This window comes from Catharus ustulatus, chromosome 16 (assembly GCF_009819885.2).
Source record: "Catharus ustulatus isolate bCatUst1 chromosome 16, bCatUst1.pri.v2, whole genome shotgun sequence".
Taxonomy (NCBI): Eukaryota; Metazoa; Chordata; class Aves; order Passeriformes; family Turdidae; genus Catharus; species Catharus ustulatus.
The window spans coordinates 12,367,589-12,390,561 of NC_046236.1; the positions used below are offsets into that span (position 1 = coordinate 12,367,589).

Here is a 22,973-nt window from a genome sequence, read left to right on the forward strand (position 1 = left end):
GCACCAGCCACCGGCACAACCAGTCCCCAGACACCGCTCCTCGCCCAGCTCTCATTAGAGCACAGATTAAAGGCTTTCCACCCCCCGGCACTGCCGCTCTGCTCAGCCCCGGCCCTTTCGGGAGTGCGCTTCCCCAAACGGGGCTGTGTGCGCTCCCAGGCTCCGGCAGCCGAGCGGGACCGTCCTGCCCCGCACCCCGTGTCCTGTTCCTGCACCCTGTGTCCTGTTCCTGCACCCTGTGTCCTGTTCCCGCACCCCGTGTCCCCTCTGCATTGTGTCCCCTCCACACCCCGTATCCTCTCCCTATCCCCGTGTCCCTCCCGAACACTGTGTTCCGTCCCTCTACCCGTGTCCTGTACCCCGTGTCCTGTCCCTATCCCTGTCCCCGTGTCCTGACCCCCCATTTCTATCCCTATCCGTATCCCTATCCCTGTCCCTGTCCCTATCCCCGTGACCCTCCCACTCTGTCCCGTCCCTGTAACCGTGTCCTGTCCCCCTATCCCTATCCCTGTCCCTATCGCTGTCCCCATCCCCGTGTTCCCCTCTCCCCGCGGGCGCCCCCCGGCGGTTGCCCCGCTCCCGGCAGGAGGCGGCTCCGGCGGCCGCTCGGCGAATCCCGCGGGCTCCCGGCGCCGGGGCCGAGCCCCCCTTTGCTCCCCCTTTTCTTCCTCCTCCTCCTCCACCTCCTCCTCCTCCTCCTCCTGCTGCTCCTCCTGCCGCCGCCGCCGCCGCTGCCGGGCTCCGCTCCGCCTCGCCAGCCCGAGCCGGGTGCCCCGGCCCTGCCGCTCCTCCCGGCCTCCGCAGTCCCGGCCCGGCGGGCGGTGAGTCCCGTCCTGTCCCCCCGGGCAGATCGGGGGGGTCGCGGGGTCTGCTCCTCGGGGGAGGGCACGGCCGGGCGGGAAGGGCGGCCCCGGTGGGCTGGGGCATCTCCCGGGGTGATGGGCATCATCCCCGGGGTGACGGGCACCGCTCCGCGGGTGAGGGTGGCCGCACTCGGCGCATCTCCCGGGGTGACGGGCACCGCTCCGCGGGTCAGGGTGGCCGCGCCCGGAGCATCCTCCCCCGGTGGCGGCGGGTCACGCTTTAGGGCATCCCCCTCCCGGGGCTGGTGACCGCGCTCGGGGCATCTCCCGCTGGGGATTAGGGACTGCGCTCCGGGCATCATCCCCACGGGCTCCAGGGGTCCTGCCCGGCCACTCTCGGTGCACCCTGCCGGGGGTTTGCGGTGCCGGCGGCTGAGCTCCTGAGCTCGGTGTTCGTGCTTGGTGCATCGTCCCAAAGTGCTGGGGGACTTGTTCCCTCCCTGTGCACCCACCCGCGTGATTCCCGCACCGGGAACCAGCACCAACAGCCCCTTTTGCACATCAGCGGGGCCGGGGGGTGTTCAGGTGTCCCAGGAGCAGCACCTGCTTCTGCAGCCCTTCCAGAACATGCCTCGTACGCAGCAGCCCTCCGGCCGGCAGCGCGGGCTGGTGACAGGGTACAGCCGGCCCCATGGAAATCAATCGTGGGTTTGGGATCTGTCTTGTCCCTCCCAGACATGCTGGCTGTAGTAACAGCTTAGAGCCCCTTCCCTCTCCTGGGCTGTGAAATGCCCACAGACATCCCCGACCTGGCGGCACCACTTAAAAAGCACTTGGTGTGTTGGGAGGAGGAGGCACCGCGTTCCCTTTCCACCGCGGGATGAGGCACTTTTCCACCGCCCGTGCTCCCGGGAATACCCACCCTGAGCCGTACCTGTCTGGGAGTTCATCCGTATGGAAAACGCAGCCGCTTTCCTGGCTAGCACCGGGCTTGTCGCGCAGAGACCATTTAGTCTGTCTAGACAAGTATGATGAAGAGCAAAGTGCCTGGAGCTGTGAGTGATTAGAGCTCGGGTATCTCTGCAGTGCTGCGTTTGTTGTACGGCTCTGAGAGATGCTGCTCGGTGCTTTTGGCTCTCTGGTTAGCAAGTGCACAGCACGCAGACATGGATTGTGGAGGATTATTTCATGTCAGAGCCAGGTAAGGAGAACACAGCCAGCCCTTCGTCACATGTGTGCACAGGAGAAGCATCACAGGCAGGGGAACCAGACTAAAATGAACAGAGAAAACTCTGAAAATGGTGAATAAATGGGTGATGAGGGGGAGGAGGGGGAAAGGCACATGCTGCCAGCTTACTTTCTGGAGGGTAGCACAGAGAAGTTCATGAGTGTTTGTGTGACACTCACAGAGCCTCAAATAGCAGGCACGGAAAAATAGGGTAGCGCTTTGTATGAGCATAGAATAAATAAAATCTGTAGAAGAGAAGGCTGAAACGAGGAATAATGTATGTCCTCAGTACTTATTAAAATGAAGCACAGTGTACTGAGAGAGCAAGCTTTAACATAAAACAAAATCAAGGGCAAAGTGGATGTGTATGTGTTCTTAAACACTTAAGAACACTTAAATAGGAATATTTAAATAAGGGCAAATGGAAGCATCTGCCTCCATCTTAGGTATTAAATGACCTTTACAAATCTTGTCTTTCACCTTGCAAACCTTTTTTGCATATTGTTGAGCTGTCCATCCAACTTGTCCAGCAGTCCAAGTTAATTAATGAGGCAGATTCCTGGGAGGACAAACTTCCAGGACTGAGTCTTGCAGCAGTAACACATCAATCACAGCTCCAATAGGACTAGCAGATTCTCCTCCTGGTGAATGCACGTGTGAATCCCTGAAGGTTTCCACAGCACCAGGAATGACTCTTCTCGAGACCATCTGTTTCTGAGCACAGACATATTCTAGAGACATTACACACAAATATTTTTGGGCACACAGAAGGCTTTATCTGAGTTTATGGGCTGGAACACCACAGATCTGACTCAGTGCTTTGTGGCCACTTAATGCCAAGTGGACAGAGGATGCCAGAGCCTCATGGAGGTGCAAACAGAGAACCTGAGAAGGTCCAGAGTGAGCAGAGGGGACTGATTCTGAAAACTGCTGAGCATGTCAAAACCAGGTCTGAACCTGACCAAACAGATTTGGTGTGACCCCAGGAGCTGAGCCTAAGTGGCAGGCAAAGCCTGGTGTTGAGCTCCTCGAGGAAGGAGCTGGACCAGTGAGAATTTCATTTGGAGCAGAGCTTCTCAGTCAAGAAAAATCTCTTTCTATACATGTCAACAAATAAATTGAGAAAATTGCTTTCAGGCTGTCATTGGTGCAATACTGGGAAGGAGAGGCTGATCCTGGAGCAGCAGTGGCAGACACTGAGTGCAAGTCTCAGGGAAAGAGCTATTAAGCAACTGGAGCATGTGTTGATAATTAGTTATCGCTTGTTATGTTTGCTCTGGGCTTTTCATTTCTGTTGACTGGCGATGAATTTTCTGCACTATCACTGCTTGTTTACAGTACAGCACCTAACAAAGGTAATCAATCAGTGTTGAGAGACCCTGCTAATGTCCCTCTGACATCCAAAGGGCTGAGTTAAGTCAGTTTGCCTCCAAATACTTCACCAGAGTTGAGAGAGGAACAGAGGGAATCTCCTTCTGTGCATCTGCAGTGCCTGTGGGAGAGGCAGAGCTAGAAATTACTTACAAGTTGGCTTATAAAATAAATAACTTTAGAATGATCAGCTTAAAAAAATACAATCTCTGCAATTTTAGAGTCAAATTCTATATAACATTCTATATAAATCCATAATGCACTGTGCCATTTCTGGATCTGTACATGGAATTTCTGCACACAAGATTATCCCTGCCTAGTCAGAATATCCCAAGTGAACTCACACTGTATGGTATTTCCTTGGCCTTTGAGAATCACCCTGTTATTGTCAGCCCCAGGCATATCTATCCAAGAAAGCAATGTCAATAAATTAGAGAATAAATGACATATCTATGAATTACAAACAGAATAATTCATAGGTAATTTTCAATTACAGAGAATAATTTATATGTGTCTGATTTGCAAAGAGAATTATTTATGAGTAACCTGAATTGCACATGAAGCACATTAACAGGTTGCTGTGGGAAAGGGAGTGTACAGGCTGCTCAAGTGTCATGTGTTGAGCCTGGATTTTGGGGCGTTTCTTGTGAAAACACTCACCACGAACATAAAATCTTCCAGATTCCATAGTAAACAGATTTGTGTAATGTGCCCAATCTGATTTGAAACCTCTGAGTGGTGCTGAAAGCCAGACTCAGGGAGTGTGTTGGAGCTCCTGCCTTGTGGAGCACCACAAACAGAAACCTCTCAACTGGGGTCCTACAACTAATCCAGGAAAAGGCTGGTGCCAGGAGCAGACAAGGAGCAGGTGCCAAAACCTTTGGGTTCTTTGTGTCTCCTCTGCATGATATGAAATAAGCAAATAACAGAGAAAAAGAGGAGGGTCTCCATGGGCTGGATGAGATTCCCAGCACAGCTCCTCCCCTGCCCCTGGATCCTGCAGGTGCCAGAGCACAGCAGGTAACACCTGCACACAGGAACATTGCTCCTTCATATCACAGAATCACTGAGGTTGGAAAAGACCTCCCAGACGAGATCCAACCTCCATGGACTTCTTATGGTCCAACACAGGTGCTCCTGGTTTAGGAAAAATTGCAATGTTAGCATTGTGAGATGCTGTGAGATGGAACGACAAAGTGTGCATTGAGGATGGGATTTTTCCCAGGAGTGGATGTGGAGAGTGTCTCCACTTGCAGCAGATCTCTACATTATTACTTTGCTTAAAGCATTAAGAGCAGCTACAAATTATTGGCCTTTAAAACAAAAGGAGTTACTTTTTCCTCCCCAGGACTTGCTGGTCAGGTCCTACAGCTTGTCATTGAACAAGGGCCAAATGAGCTTCTTTAAAGGCAGGGCATCTTCCAAAATACCTGAAGGGCTGAAGGATGCATTGGTGCTTCCAGCTCTTCTTCATCCTCACCTTGGCATCTTAAAAACTGAGTTGAGAAAGAAACTATCCAAGCCAAAGAGCCAATCCCTCCTGAGGGACTGCCTCAGGGAGTTACAGCAGGCACCCTCAGCACAAGAGCTAAAAATTATAAAGCCCTGTTGCTCTGCTCCAGTTAATGAAACACCACATCCATATATTAGACAAAGACAAATAACATCTACTATGGATAATGTGATAAAAGAGCTTCTTTTTTCAACCATTCTAGTTTGTCCATAAAATTTTTCTGAAGCATTAATTTTCTCCAATGAAGTATTTTAGAAAAACTTACTAAAGAGAAGTAATTGTCTTGGATTTGGAGAGTGTAATGGATTGCTGCTGTTCTGTTGGAAGCAAAGCCAGACCCTCCAGGAGAAGGAGGCACATGTCATTCCAGACTGAATTCCTGCAAATGCATTCCTGTGCCTGAGCTTTTGAACCATTAAAGAGTTGTCATGGGCACCCTTGGGCATGGGGAACATCACAAAACACCCATGGTCACAGCTGGGAATGTCTGGAGCTGGGTGAATGTCCCCTTTTAGGAAGTCTAGGGAAACAATGTATGTCCCATAGCTTTGGGCTCACACTGTATTCCACGAGAGACCCTGGGGGGAACACTTACTACCAGACTGTGCACTCATTGTATTTGCATTCACATACATCCACTCTTTGCTGCTTCCCATTTAGCAGAGAAAAATCCATTCATTTTCTACCCAGCTCCTCCTCCCCAGACCAACACTCCAGTTGTTGCCTGAAATGTTAATGAGGGCAGCTCATGCTTCCAGAAATTTTTAAATTCAACTCTTTTAACATGATCAGTCTCAATCTGGACCAGGTGCAGTCTCTTTCTTGACCTGCACTCTGGGCAGGCAGCAGCTCACAGCATCACATCCTCAGGGAGTTAAATAGTGCTCAGAGTTCCCAGTGAAAGTTCTGCAATCACCAGGGAAAGGATTCTTGTTTTAAGGGTTGTGCAGAACAAGTGAAATCTTGTCCATTAGGAAAATGCCAATCTTCACCCGAATCCAAGGCAAAACTCCCGATGACCTGCTGGGGTCAGACTCTCACTTTGTCCTCCCAAATCTGGAAGGAAGTCAGAAGTGTAGAGATTTAGGTCACCAAGACCAGAGCAACCTTACACAAACTCTTGCTGCTCCCTGTAAAAACCAGCTGGAGAAATTTGGACAATTTTGGGCAGTAAGGAGAGCTGAGAAAGTATCACAGATTTTTTTCTAAACTGTCACTGGATTGGGGCCCTTGTAGCACTTCAGATCCCCCTGTGCCACCTGCTGTCAGCCTTCAATGTGAGTGAAATACAAAGCTAGCAAAAATGAAAGAAAACTGCTTATCCACTCCCTCTCCAAGCTACACACCCTTAGAGACAAAAAAGATCACACTCCATGAGTTCTTTAAGGACTACCAATACATACACAGCTCTTCCCAAGGGTTAGATGAGAAGGAATGCAGTGTTAATTTTAATAGGCTGCCACTTTCCTCTTACAGTGCAAACCACCTCTGCATAACTGAGGAGAGGCTTTGGCTCACGTTGGTACTACTTCTTTTAAATGTTGAATTTTCTTAATCATATTGCTGTCCTCAGGGGTCCCTGAGTGCCACTTACCTGGCAGAACTAGGCTGCAGACCTACTTAAACTATAGACTTAAGCAGTTCCTCCTTAAAATATTTCATCTCTCTTTTTTTCTGATTGAATGCTGCTGCTAGAGCAGTGATGGTCAGCAGCTGATGCATTTGGTGCCCACCCAGAAAGCTTTTCTGGCTCCTTTTAAGTTGCTATGAACTTGCCTAGAAGGAGGTAACATTTATTCCTAGAAACCCTGGGCTTTTGTTCATATATCCCCTGAATTTCTCATTCTGCTGTGAGCAGGTGGAGCACTTACCTGTGGTAGGCAAAAAGCCCAAAGCACTGCTCCAAAATGCTCCAGTTCTGCTTGGCATGATCTCCTTACAAAAAGGAAAATCCCAGACATGGATTCGTCATGGGGGCTGTGCTTTGTTTCCTCTTTTTCTTCCCTCTCCCCAAGGTGAGCACTGGCACCTCCCCAAGTGCACGAACTGCAGTGGGAAAGAGGTGCTTGACTTGTGCAGGTTTGGGGAATGCTGGCCTTAGAAAGGACCCTGGAGAAGATATTTCCAGGATGCTCCAAATTGGTTTCTTTGTGCTGCAGGCTTTCATTTGCTCTTTATTTACCACTTGCCATCATCCCCAGCGTTGCTGATGCTAACACAGTGTGACATGAAGCTGTTCATGAAGGGACATGCTGGCAATGGGCCCGAGTGTGTCCTGCTAGAGAGGCACCACCAGCACACGTGAGCCTCACACAGCAAGTCCCATCTTTGCTGGGCAAACCTCCCCAAATCCTGCAGCTGACAACAGCACTGGGACCCAGCAGAGGCCCTGGGATTAAAAAGTGTTAGAGGAAATTGTCACCAGAGAACAGCTGCTTGCACTGGTGTCAGGTAAGGCAGAAGTTTGGGCTTCTGATCAACAGATAAAGACCAATATCAACTTCTTGGTTCCTGACATGGACTCATTCCAAGGATTGTGGTTTATCCCAAGCAAATAGGAGCACCACCTTTCCACATCCTTCAAGGTCTAGTGCAAACGGTTGCACAACACTCAGAGGTATTTCCCATCTTATTGGGACTTCAGGATAGAGCACCAGAACACCTCCAAACCAGTCAAGCCATCTGGCTTACTCCAGACACCCAGCAGCATTTTGGGGCTGTGCATTCTTGAGCACCGCTCCCAGCACAGGGTCCCTGAGCCAGTGACACTGCTAGGGATGTGCAGAACACATAACAGCCACTCCAAAACATACACACAGTGTAGGGCTCCAGGGCAGCACAGTGTGCAGTGCTTGCAGCACCCCACAAACCCTACAGCCATGTACAGTGTTTATAGCACCCCACAAACCCTACAGCCACCCAGTGTGCAGTGCTTATAGCACCCCACAAACCCTACAGCCACCCAGTGTGCAGTGCTTGCAGCACCCCACAAACCCTACAGCCATGTACAGTGTTTATAGCACCCCACAAACCCTACAGCCACCCAGTGTGCAGTGCTTGCAGCACCCCACAAACCCTACAGCCATGTACAGTGTTTGTAGCACCCCACAAACCCTACAGCCACCCAGTGTGCAGTGTTTATAGCATCCCACAAACCCTACAGCTGGGATATTGGTGCACACTGCTGAGAGCCAAGCGTGAGGCAATTCCCTGTGCCTGGTGAGGCCGAGTGCTGATGGCTGTGTCACTCTGCAGTGGGTGCTGATGGCTGTGTCACTCTGCAGTGGGTGCTGATGGCTGTGCCCCCTCTGCAGTGGGTGCTGATGGCCGTGTCACTCTGCAGTGGGTGCTGATGGCTGTGTCACTCTGCAGTGGGTGCTGATGGCCGTGTCCCCCCTGCAGTGGGTGCTGATGGCTGTGTATCCCTCTGCAATGGGTGCTGATGGCTGTGTCACTCTGCAGAGGGTGCTGATGGCCGTGTCACTCTGCAGTGGGTGCTGATGGCCCTGTCCCCTCTGCAGTGGGTGCTGATGGCCGTGTCCCCCCTGCAGTGGGTGCTGATGGCCGTGTCCCCCCTGCAGTGGGTGCTGATGGCCGTGTCCCCCCTGCAGTGGGTGCTGATGGCCGTGTCACTCTGCAGTGGGTGCTGATGGCCGTGTCACTCTGCAGTGGGTGCTGATGGCCCTGTCCCCCCTGCAGTGGGTGCTGATGGCCGTGTCACTCTGCAGTGGGTGCTGATGGCTGTGTCACTCTGCAGTGGGTGCTGATGGCCATGTCCCTCTGCAGTGGGTGCTGATGGCCGTGTCACTCTGCAGTGGGTGCTGATGGCCCTGTCCCTCTGCAGTGGGTGCTGATGGCCCTGTCCCCTCTGCAGTGGGTGCTGATGGCCGTGTCCCCCCTGCAGTGGGTGCTGATGGCTGTGTCCCCCCTGCAGTGGGTGCTGATGTCTGTGTCACTCTGCAGTGGGTGCTGATGGCCGTGTCCCTCTGCAGTGGGTGCTGATGGCCGTGTCACTCTGCAGTGGGTGCTGATGGCTGTATCCCCTCTGCAGTGGGTGCTGATGGCCGTGTCACTCTGCAGTGGGTGCTGATGGCCGTGTCACTCTGCAGTGGGTGCTGATGGCCCTGTCCCCCTGCAGTGGGTGCTGATGGCCGTGTCCCCCTGCAGTGAGTGCTGATGGCCGTGTCACTCTGCAGTGGGTGCTGATGGCCGTGTCACTCTGCAGTGGGTGCTGATGGCCGTGTCACTCTGCAGTGGGTGCTGATGGCCCTGTCCCCTCTGCAGTGGGTGCTGATGGCCCTGTCCCCCTGCAGTGGGTGCTGATCGCTGTGTCCCCTCTGCAATGGGTGCTGATGGCCGTGTCACTCTGCAGTGGGTGCTGATGGCTGTGTCCCCCTGCAGTGGGTGCTGATGGCCGTGTCCCCCTGCAGTGGGTGCTGATGGCCGTGTCCCCCTGCAGTGGGTGCTGATGGCCGTGTCCCCCCTGCAGTGGGTGCTGATGGCCGTGTCCCCCCTGCAGTGGGTGCTGATGGCTGTGTCACTCTGCAGTGGGTGCTGATGGCCCTGTCCCTCTGCAGTGGGTGCTGATGGCCGTGTCCCCTCTGCAGTGGGTGCTGATGGCCGTGTCCCCACTTCAGTGGGTGCTGATGGCCGTGTCCCCCCTGCAGTGGGTGCTGATGGCCGTGTCCCCCCTGCAGTGGGTGCTGATGGCCGTGTCCCCCCTGCAGTGGGTGCTGATGGCCGTGTCCCCCTGCAGTGGGTGCTGATGGCCCTGTCCCCCCTGCAGTGGGTGCTGATGGCCGTGTCACTCTGCAGTGGGTGCTGATGGCCGTGTCACTCTGCAGTGGGTGCTGATGGCTGTGTCACTCTGCAGTGGGTGCTGATGGCCCTGTCCCCTCTGCAGTGGGTGCTGATGGCCGTGTCACTCTGCAGTGGGTGCTGATGGCTGTGTCACTCTGCAGTGGGTGCTGATGGCCGTGTCCCCCCTGCAGTGGGTGCTGATGGCCGTGTCCCCCTGCAGTGGGTGCTGATGGCCGTGTCCCCCTTGCAGTGGGTGCTGATGGCCCTGTCCCCTCTGCAGTGGGTGCTGATGGCCGTGTCCCCCCTGCAGTGGGTGCTGATGGCCGTGTCCCCTCTGCAGTGGGTGCTGATGGCTGTGTCCCCCCTGCAGTGGGTGCTGATGGCCCTGTCCCCTCTGCAGTGGGTGCTGATGGCCGTGTCCCCCTTGCAGTGGGTGCTGATGGCCGTGTCCCCTGTGCAGTGGGTGCTGATGGCTGTGTCACTCTGCAGTGGGTGCTGATGGCCGTGTCCCCCTGCAGTGGGTGCTGATGGCTGTGTCACTCTGCAGTGGGTGCTGATGGCCCTGTCCCCTGCAGGCCGGAGCCCCGCCATGCTGCAGTGCAAGCCGGCGCAGGAGTTCAGCTTCGGGCCCCGCGCTCTGAAGGACGCGCTCATCTCCACAGACCCGGCCCTGCAGGAGCTCTACGCCAAGGCCTTCTCCAGGGCGGAGAAGCTGTTCCTGTCCGAGGCCTACAACCCCCAGCGCACGCTGTTCTGCACGCTGCTCATCCGCACGGCCTTCGACTGGCTGCTCAGCCACCCCGATGCCCCCGAGGACTTCGAGACCTTCTACCACGCCATGCTGAGGAGGAAGCAGAACTTCTGTCGAAAGCACATTTACCTGCAGCCTATAGGTAATGGGGGATGTTCACTGGGCTGCCTGGAGAGACAGGAGGGCGGTGGGTGCTGTTGAGGGATGCTGATACCCTTCTCTAAGCACTCACCTGCAAATTCAATGGCCATGGCAAAGACAAGAGTAACAGGCAAGGCTCTGACATGCCCCCAGCCTGGAGTCACAAGCCATGTGGTAGATCTGCCATATAAATGGTTATGTGTGCCCCTGGGTGAGGCTTGCTATGAATTTATGCATATATGTATATCAAAGTATGAAACAGTGCTGGAAAAACCAGCATTTCTGGAGGTCTATCTCTGATGCTTCATTAAACACAGCCACCCATTCCCACGTTAATCATTCTGCACAACTTAAACAGGAGACAACCTTCCAGCACATCTGCTCTGCTAATGAGAGCTTACTAATGCCTTGAGCAAACTCTCAGAAAGAAAACCCTCTCTTCTCCTCTATTTCCATAACCATCCAGAGGTGTCCACCACATCCCAGAGCAAGCAGCTAACTCCAGAATGAACCAGCCTGCCCCCTCCCCAGTTGCTGTGGCCAGTGACACAAAACCCCTTCAGACCCTAATGTTCACCCTGGCTCTAAGGGATGGTAACAGAGCTTCTCTCCTCAGATTTAATCGAAGGGCCTGCTGGGCTCTCTCTGCTGGATTCCCTCCAGAGCTGTGTGGAGTCTTTCTTCCTGGGTCTGCGTGTGAAGTGCCTTCCCTCCATCCCCGTGTCCTCCATCCACTGCTGCTTCCGCCACAGCCGGGACTCGGACAGGGTGCAGCTCCACGCAGGTGAGGGAGGAGCTGCCAGCAGGGAGCCCACAGGCACCAGCCTGGCACAGGGGCACCAGTTCTCCCTTAGGAAATGCCTGACACAGCCCTTCATTGCCTGAGCTGGGAGGGGGTGAGGAAGGGAGTGAAAAGGCAGAAATCCTGTTCCCATGGAAAGCCCGGAGCTTTGAGGCTGGAAACAGGAATAAAAAACAAAGTGACTTTCATCATATTTTCCTCTGCTGTTTGTATTTTTCAGAGCTATTATGTTTAGGTCCAGCTCTGCAAATTGATGGGATCAGCTCTGCAGGAAGGCTCTGTTGATTTGGAGCAGTCTGAGTTCTCCCATCCCCTGTCCAGAGCCAAAGTAAATTATTGGCCTGGGTGGTGCAGGGGGAGAACAAGCCTTTCATGATAGGAAATTAGGGTTCAAGTGTCACACAGTTCCCCAGGGGACTGGGCTTGCCAGCTGCCAAACTCACACTGCACAAACATCCACCTGGAATGAGATGTTTGCAGGTACCATGGGCAGCACAAGCTCAGCACAGACCCAGCACTGCAGCCCTGGGGCTGCTCCAGCTCAGTTCTGAAATGCCTGTAGGGAAATTCTGCTCCCAGGTGCTCATTTCCATGGGTTAGTACTGAATTCATCAGTATCTGCTTTGCTTGAACTCTGCTCAGCACCACTTCCAAAGTCAAGTCTTCTCTGATTTCAGGGATGGGCTACAAGCCATGGTTCTCCACCTGAGATGATGAATCCAGCAGCTGTGCCTGCCTGTGGGCTTGGATTACATCCTCCTCCCCCTCAGCAGCAGAAATTCTGACTCTGTGCCTTCCAGGGATTCTTCATTTAAATGAACATCTCTCTTGTATTTGTCCAGATGGGATCCTGAATTTCCTGAAGAACAACAAGCCCATGGATGCCCTGTGTGTTCTTGGACTTACCTTGCTGGACCTTTACCCTTGTGAGACCTGGAGCTTCACATTCAGCAAATTCCTGCCAGGACAAGGTGGGATTGGTGTCCCATGGTGATCTAGCACAGTGCATGAATAAAAAGCCCTTCCCTGTGAGACTGGAACAGCCAAATCTTATCCTTAACCTGCTATTCCCTGGTAAGAGGAATTAGGTTTTCCCAATGTGAGATCAGGGGGATCAGGGCTCCTGATCCAGAGGTAACTGAGGTGATGCAAACCTTCTGCTCAGCTGGACTGTGCTCTCACAGCTGTGTTTTCATGCTGCCTAAGGTGAGAGACAGTTGTAAAAGAGGAGATGCCTAATTTGTACTCTCTTCACAGAAGTGGGAGTCTGCAGCTTTGCCAGGTTTTCTGGGGATTTCCCCCAGGCTGGCTGTAGCACCTTGAACCCAGCCAGGCAGAAGGAAGAGCTGTGTGAAGTCAGCAAGGAGGGCAGAGACCGGACCTTGCAGTTCAGTGCCCAGGAGATGGTCCAGTGCTGTAAGGTAGGACCAGCAACCTCCTGCACCCTCTGTTTCTTCCTGTGACGGTTAAATATTTCAGGCCAGGGCACAATCCATGCCTCAGCCCAGTGAAGCAGCTGTGAGACTGCTCCCAGAAGCACAGGCAATCACAGCTAAGTCCACACTGAATTCAGCCATAAAGAGCTTGCATTTTAGTGCACTGCATGGACAACTCCTGCTCCCCTCACCACTGGAGCAAATAACATCAGATATAGGGAGGCTACAGGACTTGCCTCAGAATCACAGAATGGTTTGGGTTGGAAGGAACCTTAAAGATTATCTTGTCCCAAACCCCCATCATGGGCAGGGACACCTTCCACTAAACTAGGCTGTGTCATGGAAAGGCACTGAAACAACCCTGCCCAGCTCCCAGCCTCCTGCTTGGGTAATCCTGAATATTTTTCTTGTCAGGCCCAGCAGGGCTGATACAGTATTTAGAGGTTAATCAGACTATCTGGTGCAGGTGTGTGTAACTAATGGATGGCTAAAGGGTCACTGTCCTCTTCAGACACTGGCATCTGTGATGGGAGGGGTCCCTGTGCCAGACCTGTTACATGGATGGATGAGAGCAATACCTCAGCTGAGTTTGCACTTCTGTTTACATGCAGAATGCCCTTAAACCATCCTCACCTCCAACACATCCCCTTCACTAGTGCTGTCCTCCCTCACCCCAACATCTGCCAGCTCTGCTTCCAGTGTTCCTCCCACAGCTGGCCCACATAGAGCAGTCACACCAGCACCTTCAAAGCCATGTCCCTTTGCTCCCCTGCTATTTGCTCAGGACTTTCTAGTTTGAGGTCTCTTCCTGTAATAATTTCAAATGATATTAAGTGGGAATGGGAGGAGGAGAGGAATCCTCCATCCTCAGCCTTTCCACAGTTGCCAATTCCCAAGGCAGTCATGCTTGGCCAGCTGACTCCATCTCAGTTTTTTGCTTTGGCACAAAAGCTAATGGAGTCTGTTCTGGAAGGACCCAGATCTGTTATTGCCAACAGCTTCTTGCACATTTCTCACACAGGCTGTGTTGCTCTTTTCAGGCCCCACTGGGACTGGTTTTCCTCCTTGGAAAAAACTCTTAAAACAACAAAATCTCCAAAGACCACACTGTCCTTGGGGAAGAGCAGCAGCAGCACTGCCCCACAGCTCCAAACACACTGCTCACAGGGCTTTCCCCATCTGCTTCACCCACACCCAGCCCTCCTTCTCCACAACACAAACAGGGAGCTGGGAGGAGGCAGCCAGGCTCTCCTATCACCTTGGAAAGCCTGGGCTGGAGGAGTGCCATAGCAAAAGAGTTGGGTCAGACTGCCAGGCAGCAGGGAAGGTGAAACAGCAGAGGAGGAAGAGGAGGGAGCAGCAGAAACAGGAATGACCACACACTGCTGTGATCTCTGCTTCCCTGACAGGTGACCTGCCACGAGATCTGCCACCTGATGGGGCTGGGGACGTGTCGCTGGCTGCAGTGCATCATGCAGGGAGCCCTGAGCCTGGATGAGGCCCTGCTGAGGCCCCTGGAGCCCTGCCCCATCTGCCTGAGGAAGCTGCAGCACGTCGTGGGCTTCAAACTCATCGAGCGCTACAGGGTGAGCCCCAGTCCCCTCCTGGAGCAGGGCAGGGCAGGGCAGGGCAGCCCAAAGCCCAGCACTGAAGGTGCTGCAGCAGCATGCCAAAGCCAGGAGAGTGCAGGAGATTTCAGGAGACTTCAGATTTCAGGAGCTCTCAGTGCAAGGTGCTGAGAGCAGCAGCTCACACCTGAACACAGAGGTGTTCTACACAGGCTCTGACCAACAAAGCACTTTGCACAAGCTCCAGGGCTTTTGGCTCTTCCCAAGGGACACTGCCACAGCCCAACCACACTTTCCTACTCCCAAAAACGAGGTGGGGAGGGCAGGCACAGTGCAAGCAGGAGCAGCAGTGAGTGCAGGGATTCCCACACCCTTTCCTGTGCCACGCTGGATTTTTGCCTCTATGGGGCTGCTGGGAACAGGGAGGAAACATTATGTGTGTACTTTGCTGCAGTTCCTCTGTCCAAATTTATGAGAAAGGAACCCAAATTATTGCCCCAAATACGTGGAGAGTCCCAGACTCTTCTTTTGTCTCCTCTCTCCCATCCATAACACTGCTGACACCACATTTGGACAGATTTGGAACAGTGTTAACACACCCTTAGCTCTTGAAAGGGTTTTCTACCTCTGCTGTCTAAAAAGCAGGATTCAGCAGGCAAATGGTTGGTGGAATAGAAATAATGTTCTCACTCTGCACCCATCTTCTCCCTGGTTGTGATTCCTGTCTGACACATATCACAATCAGAGGCAGGATTTTCCACAGTTGCCTATTTTAAAGTCTGTGGGTTGTATTTGTAACAAGATACGAGCAGAATGAGAAAGGAGATGCCTCTAGTTTCATTCAGTGTGGAATCAGATACACAGAAGCATGGCAAAGCGTGTGGGGAAACACACATTTTTTATGGTTTTCCTACTTATCTGTGGTGCTGCCAGACCCTTCTCTGACTCTGTGGCTGTTTGGTTCCTAGTTCTGTCTGAAAGGTGTCTAAATTGCCCAGACCACCAGAAGAATAAATTCTGCTTTATTTAAACACCCAGCCTGTCAGCATCCAGCCAGTGCTTTCTAGAAGATAACTGCCAACTGCATTAATCTTTTCTAGAAACATTTTTGCCTTTGCACCTGCAGCAAATACTGTAATTGGCTCAGCATCCTCTGCTGACAGGGAACACAAACCTGAAGGAATGGTGCACTTGCCAAATGTCACATCTGCTTCCTCGAGAAGGCAAAGCTCAACTAGATACAGTACAAGCTGGTGCAAGAGAGCTGTGATAATCTCTGTAAGAGGCTTTGCCATAATGTTGAGAGGAGACATAAATGCCAGAGATGAATTAAATAGTTAAGGAACCTGACAGAAGAGAGCAGAAAGCACTGAGACAATAACAGAGAGCAAAGTTAACTTGCCAAGCATGTTAAGTGTAAGTCTGAAGTCACATTTCCTCTTGGAAAACTATCACAGATCCCCACCTGCCACAAAACAGCTTCAGACACTCATAATAACCACAGGAAATGCCAGAACCAAGCTGTGCCTCAGCAGCAGCAGGTAACACTGCTCAGATCTGCAGCTGAGACATGGTTTGGGGCAGAGGAGCACATGGGGCAGGAAACCAGTCCTTGCACAGCAGAAAGAGCCCCTCAGCACCCCACTCCATTTTATATTCCAGCTGCTTATTCCAGCATGAGTCATCTTGAAAACTGGAAGCAAGTTAATTGTCCTGGTGTTTCCCCACCACAATCAACATTTCCACATTTCCACCTGCTGCTTGTGCAGCATCCCAGGCTGTCCTCATGTGGTGGCTGGATGAGTTTGCAGTGGCCACACACACACAGACAGCAGGTCTTAGTGACATCCTTGGGAAGGACATCCACTTCAGCTGTTCTTGCCTGCAGGTAAACAAAACCCACACAGAGCTCATTCCTTCCTGGTTAAACAGGAGAACATAAGAGGCTGCAGCCTTTCAAACCCACCCAAAGTTCAAATGAATAAGCCACCCAAAGGATGAGGGAAACTGAAGAGGTTCTGGGAATTCAGGTAGTGATCCTGAGGGATCCATCATCCCTTTTCTTTGCCTTGAATAACCCAAATGTACTGCTGGAAAAATCCTGATCCTCACAGCCATTTTTCTTCTTGGGAATTGGACTAAGTAGCAATTGGGATTCCTTCCCAGATTTACTATTCTTGAGAATTTAGAGCCATTACAAAGTCATGGGCTGCTTGCAGCTTTGCAGTAGCTTTGCTGTCCCCTTCACTAGCCCAGCTCCCACTGCAGCTTCTGGCACTGCCTTTGTTGGATAAACCCAGAGGGAGGGAGGGCCACTGGAGGTGGGACGAAAAGTTGTCCCTTTAGAATTTTTCTTGTCCCAGAGGGAGGGGGCAGGGTGGATTAGCCAAGCTGAAAGAGTCCATTTTATTCCTGTACGAAATTCTTCCCCCAGGCTCCATGCTCAGACTGAAATGAGAAGCAGGGCTGATTTCTCCCACCCACTCAATTTGAGGTCTTTATCCTTTCTGTCACTTGCCTGAAGAGAGAGCAATAGAGGAGGGAAGGGGGAGGGAACAGTGGGGGGCTGTGAGAGCCACAGGGCTGGGAATCTCCTGCCTGCTCCTCAAACACTGCAGCTCCCCCTGAGCTGAGCAGGGACAGATCCAGCTCTGGCACACCATGGGGACAGCCCAGGCTGATCCTGTCCCTGCTGAGCAACTGGGGGCTTTGCAAATGGATCACTGGGAGAAGGTAAATGTGAAGAAGTAGGCCACAGGAGTGTGAAACACTGAAAAACACACACAAAAAACCCCCAACACTGGAAACCAGGCAGATGAGATCACCTTTTACCCAGGGATGACTGGAGCACTGTGGTTCCTTCCCTAAAGCAAAAGGAACAAATGTGCCAGGAGCAACCTGCTATATGCTTCATTGTGGCAGTTAATATTTAAAAAGGAAATTGTCTCAGACATTTTCCTTTCATTAATTCTTTCCTAGAGCCAGCCTTCCCACTTGCTCATTTCAGCTCAGTAGAGGAAGAGCTATGCTTGAGAATAAAATGCATGTTACCACAGGCATTAACATGATGAAACACAATTCTTCACCACTATCTCAGGAGTTTTTATAATGACAGTTTGCTCTGGAGAGACATTGGTTTGCCTCTCCTGGATACCACATTCACACAACAGGGAGTGATCTGGTGCAGTTTTCTCCTACCACCTTGCATAACAGGGCAGATAAAGTCCACATCTGACTGGAGGCAGCTCTGCCACAGTCCAAGAAAATGGAACAAGAGAAAGCTCCTGCTTTGTAGGGTCACCAGGAGTTGTCTGAACCCATTGTTTGGCAGAGAGGACCATGGCAGCCACCCAAGATAAATAAGTTTACCTGGCAAACACTGGGAAATGTGTAGCTGGTGTCTCTCATCCTCCACAACAAAACCTTTCTCCTCTCACCACAGAAGCTCTATGCTTGGACACAGACCGTGCTGTCCACGTGGCCGAGGCAGGAGCCAGCAGAGCTGTCAGCCTCAGAGGACACCCCCCCGTTCAGCTCCGACTCCGGGATGTGCTGCGAGAACGACTCCGAGGCCGTGACGTCCCTGTCGGAGCCGCTGACCCCCGACACCTGCAGCCAGGGCCTGTCCCTGGGGCCTGAGCTGGAGCAGGACGAGCAGCCCAGCTCCCTGCCCGAGGCTCCAGGCCAGCCCCGGCCCCCTGCACCCAGCAAGGCCACGGACACCATCAAGGATTACGAGCTGTGGCTGGAGATGTGCATTGCTGCCCTGGAGAGGAACGTCTCTGAGGAGGAGCTGGCGCAAGTGGACAAGACTGTGGATGCCCTGGCTAAGTGGGAAATGTTTACAGGCCAGCTGCCTGCCATGAGGAAGGACCTGCCCTTTGCTAGGGACAGCACCGGGCTACGCAAAGTTCTTGGAGACAAATTTTCCTCCTTGAGGAGGAAGCTGAGCTCCAGAAAACTGTCCAAAGGGGAATCATCCCCTCATCACTGGCGGTGGGAGGACAATTAGGCTGGGGCTGCCTTGGGCCAGCTTTGCTTCCAGCCTTCCTCACCCCAAGCCATTGCTGTCTCAGAGAAACAGCAACTCCCCCAGGAATAAAAGGTGTTTTGTTTTCTGAGATTGTTAACACGGTTTGGATGTGATTAGTTCTTCTCTAAGAGTTTTCCCTGTGCTGGTCTAAATGACACCAGCACTACACATCCACCTCAAGTCCCATGTAGATGCTTTTATTTTCTTGGTCTGAAGTTGGTCAGGAAGAGGTCAGCCAGGTTCCCAATAAAGACTTAACATGCTCACACAGGAGCTTGGGCCATCTGAACAAACAGATGCAAATGAAACCAGGGCAGCTCCCCCACACAGAGAGCTCTTCCCAGCTTAGCACCTCAGTCCCAGGCACAGATGAGATTTCTCCCTCTCCTCTCCTCCTCACAGAGTGCTCTGCTCACTGCCCCATCAGCTGGAGGCTGTTCTGAGCACAATCCAGGCTGATGGACTCTCACAGATGGAGGAGATGGGCACAGAGTAAAGGAGGAAGATCCCTGGCAGCTCGGCTGCCCCAAAGAGCAGTGTTAGTCTGACAATTGTCTCTTGGCAGACTCTCAAGAGGATCTCCAGAGCTGCAGTTCAAACAAAGCAAGGCTTGGAGCGTGAGCTGGAACAACTCACACCCTCTATAGATTGGCACAGGAGAGGAAACTTTTGGAAACATTCACAGATTCATTGATTATTAATGTTAAAGGGGGAACCAGACATGCATTCCTCTTTCTGCCTTAGGAATTCACCACCCTTGCCCTTCCCTCCTCCCTGCTCCATAAGGCACCCACTGAGCAGGACACTGAGCCGTGCTGGCACTGGGAGCAGCAGAGCCTCCCTTCCCATGGCCAGGGCATGCTGTTCCTCTCTGCTGCTCCCGGCTATTTATAGCCAGAGCTCGAGAGGCCGCTGGGCTCTTTGCTCCTGCCAGGCAAGGCTGACCTGACCCCTCTCCATCCCCTGAGCACTGATAACACTCCCACAGCTCACGGCTGAGCTCCAGATCGCTGCCTAAAAACACCAGCAGGTAGGATCAGATGCAGTGCAGCTGGGAGAAGGGAGAGGATGTTTCCCTGCGAGGAGACAACAGCTTTGGCTTTCCGGAGCACTTGTGCCCTTTGAGCCTCCACCCCATCAGAGCGATTCTGGAGCAGGAGGCAAGGGGATAACGGGAGGACACTGGAAAAACGCCGGAGATTTACACACGCAGGTGAGTAGCAAAGAGGGTCTTGCAGTAAATTCAGCTGGATTCCGGAAACACAAGCATTTCACATCCGCATGATTCATACCGGGAGAGAAAGGGAGTTTGGCTCCGGGACTGATGACGGCAATTCCTGGAAACATTTTCCAGGCTGCAGAGCCGCTGCTGCCGCCCTCTCCTGGCAGCCACAAAGGTGGCTCCTCATCCAAGACATTCTTGCCAGCAGCAGAAACCTTCCAAACAAACCCTGCTTGAATTACCAACCCCAGTTCTGCCCCGAACTCATTTGCTATTTTAAGCAAGAGATTACTCTCTGTTCAGCCTTGTTTGCTCTGCCTTGATTCCGTACTGAGTTATTAGCTGAACTTCAAAAACTTTCCAGAAAGAGGCTCAGGATGACAATCCTGCCTAAGGGAACAGAGGCAGCTTCCCATCATAAAATTCCAAAGCCAACAGAGGAGTGGGGTGGCACAGAAGGGCTGGCAGAAGTCACAGATGAGACTCCTTGTGGCTCTTGTCTTACCTTAGTGCTGCTGTGAGAGCAGAATTGCTGCTGAAGAGCTCTTGTGACTGCAGATGGGTATTTTTGACACCATCCCTGCCAGCACCACCACTTACCTGCTCAGCTTGTCCACAAGTGCTCCAGGTAAGACACAAATGAGATGGCAACTCAGAGCTTCACCTGGGCAGCTCAGCAGTGCCCACAGGCAAGAGGCAGCTTTGTGGTGAGAGGCAGAAAGTGGCTGAAAACACTTGGAAGTCCTTCAGCAGCTGGAGGATCCCTGCAATATTCCACTGCAGGGTTTGCTCTGCTGAAACATTCCTGTGGAGGGGCTCTTCACACCCAAGGTTTCCAGTGCTGCAGCAGCAGGTTAAGCACAGGGTCTGGGAGCAGCACTTTGCTCACAGTGAAAGGACTGGAGGCAGCCTGGGTCACAGAGGAACAAAAGCACTGGCCAAGGTTACACTGAAAATGAAGGTTATAACCAGAAGTAAAGCACAAAGGCACAGTTCCTACTCCTCTGCATGTACCAGAGCTGCAGGGGAGCACAAAACAGCTGACACAGGAATAAGCAGTAGGCCAAATTGAAGGTAAGCCCCTAAATAAGATTCCTGCATTTTAAGCAGCAGGTTCCAAGGGAGAGCCTGCTACTTGGAAAGGAGTGGGAACATGACTTGGCATTAATAAGCTGCTGAGAAAGCTGTGAAACAGAAATACAGATGAGATAATTAGGAGTCACTTTAGAAGGTCAAGCTGTGGATCAACCCTCAGCAAGGAGTAGGGTGCTCTGTATATAAATACAACCCACAGAAGTCACTTGCAATGCAGCAGCCAAGGTTGGGGCTGGTTACAGAAGCCCAGGAACAGTTCCTGTGTGTGGCAGGCAGTGGGCAGGAGACCTGGGTGCTCCCTGTGCAGCACCTCAGCCACAGCCTGGAAAGCTCTTGGCAGAAGATGGCAGGGGAAGGAACAGGGCACTCAGATGGGAAGGGACAGCAGGTCCCAGAGGGACACAGTCCAGCAGCCTGCCCCAGGCTCCCCAGGCATGCCCAGGGCTCTGGCTGGCTGCCCTGGAAGGCACTGCTTGTGCTCCTCTGCCTGTGCTGACAGGCAGACCATGAATCCTGCACATAACCCACCTTCAGGAGATCTCCCAGCAGAACCAGCACCTCCTTCCTGCAGCTGCTGCTGCTTTCCATGTAACAAACCTTAAAGCACAACCCAGATCCATGTTAGACTCCTCTGGCTCAGAGCATCTCCCAAACCACACCACCCTGACCCTGCACCACCAAAGCGGCTCGGCCACATCCCTTCTGCCCTAAGCTCAAGGACACTTGTTTTGAAGCAACTTCTAAAGTCTAATCCTGAACATAGTAAAAAACAGTCTTTTAATAGCTTTACGAGCTCTTAAAGACAAATATCTTCTCCCAAGAATAAACAGGCAGAACATTCCACTCCTACTCTGAAAACAGGGACTTGCTGTAGCTGAAGGGAAAGGGAGACAAAGCAACTGCCCAGAAGGAAAAAAAAAACCCAACACAACAAAAAAATTCCATGCTCTTTGCTAATTAGGGGTGCAATTGCCTACAACAGCTTGCAAGGGTGGGAGAGGAAAAAGCAGCACCTTCCACAGACATTTCATTAGCATGATCCAGCACTTGGTGATTTAACAGTGGCTGTGACCTCTCTGCCCTAAAAATGGTACTTCTCACTGAGGTCTGCTTCTGCTGTGCAAAATTGAGGATTTAAGGGAAAGCTACTCTTGGTAAAAATCCCTTAACACTCGTCCTAATTAACTCTTCCTGCCCTAACACCGCAGAGCTTCCCAAGTTGCCAGTCAGCCTTGGGAAGAGTGGCAAGAAATTTGGGATTAGTAACTGAGTAAACTTCCTCCAGGTCTGTAAGGATAATGAGATACCAGGCTTGAGCTAGAAACCACAAGGATTTATTTAATTTCTCCCCTCAAAGTGTTCTAACAAATACTTTAATATTACTATAACCACCCAAACCTTACACCTTATACACTTGAGCAAAAATACAAGCTATACTTTGCATTTTAGAGCAGCCTCTCCCTGGGGAAACAGACATGTTCTCCCTTTTATCTTCAGTGTAGGATTACTGAAATTGCAGGAGAGATACTCTGGCTCTGAACAGGGAGTTGTGCTGCTCCTGGGAAGGTAATTCCAAGCTAATATATGGAGTTTAGGCTCTCCCTGGGGCACAAGCACTCACTGGCACTGAGCAGACAAACCCACCTGCAGAACCAACTGCTGCAGCTCTGCTCTTATGGAGCAACATCTGCACAGCTGAGTTAGGAAAGGGACACCTCACAAACACCTGGGCCCCAAAAGGGCCACTTTGCTCCACAGAGCTCACCAGAGATCCCCTGGAGCTGCTGCTGACAGCTTTTCAGGTTATGGTGATCACACCTGGGCACCTTCTACTAGAGCACACTGAACTTGCTGTTCAGCAGAAATGCTGAACACTGGCAAAATATCTCACCTGAAAATGCCCAGCAACTCCAGGGACCAAGACTCAGCCATTCCCAAAGACATGACACAGCTCAAATGCTGCATTTCCAATTAGTAGAAAGGACCAAAAATGCTCCATGAAGTGTCTCAAGCTGTGCACTGCCAGTGGAACCGACTTGGCACTAATAGTTTACACAAAAACAATCAAGACTTGCCACAAAAATCTGCCAGATGTGACCTTCTGAAGTGAGGGAATGTGAGGAAAGGTTAATGGCATTCCCAAGGACTGGAGCCCGAGTTCTGGCAGCACAGGATGGCAATGCTGTGTGACAGGGACACTGGGGTCTCTC

At 52.1% G+C, this 22,973-nt stretch overlaps 1 protein-coding gene across 1 annotated transcript; it reads left to right on the top strand.

The window, feature by feature from the left end:
• The first annotated feature begins 773 nt into the window (after window positions 1-773).
• Window positions 774-18,543, top strand: AMZ1 (archaelysin family metallopeptidase 1). Its single transcript, XM_033074363.1, has 7 exons — window positions 774-821; window positions 10,291-10,608; window positions 11,224-11,391; window positions 12,252-12,380; window positions 12,667-12,830; window positions 14,255-14,431; window positions 17,856-18,543. Exons 2-7 carry the CDS (start codon window positions 10,305-10,307, stop codon window positions 18,423-18,425), a joined length of 1,512 nt encoding a protein of 503 aa, XP_032930254.1. The 5' UTR covers window positions 774-821; window positions 10,291-10,304; the 3' UTR covers window positions 18,426-18,543.
• Window positions 18,544-22,973: the final 4,430 nt, after the last annotated feature.

Excerpts from the sequence above, each read along its gene's own strand:
- AMZ1 (XM_033074363.1), top strand. The coding sequence starts at position 10,305 with ATGCTGCAGTGCAAGCCGGCGCAGGAGTTCAGCTTCGGGCCCCGCGCT. Across the intron at positions 10,609-11,223 it reads CATTTACCTGCAGCCTATAG|ATTTAATCGAAGGGCCTGCT; the intron begins GTAATGGGGGAT and ends TTCTCTCCTCAG. Across the intron at positions 14,432-17,855 it reads AACTCATCGAGCGCTACAGG|AAGCTCTATGCTTGGACACA; the intron begins GTGAGCCCCAGT and ends CTCTCACCACAG.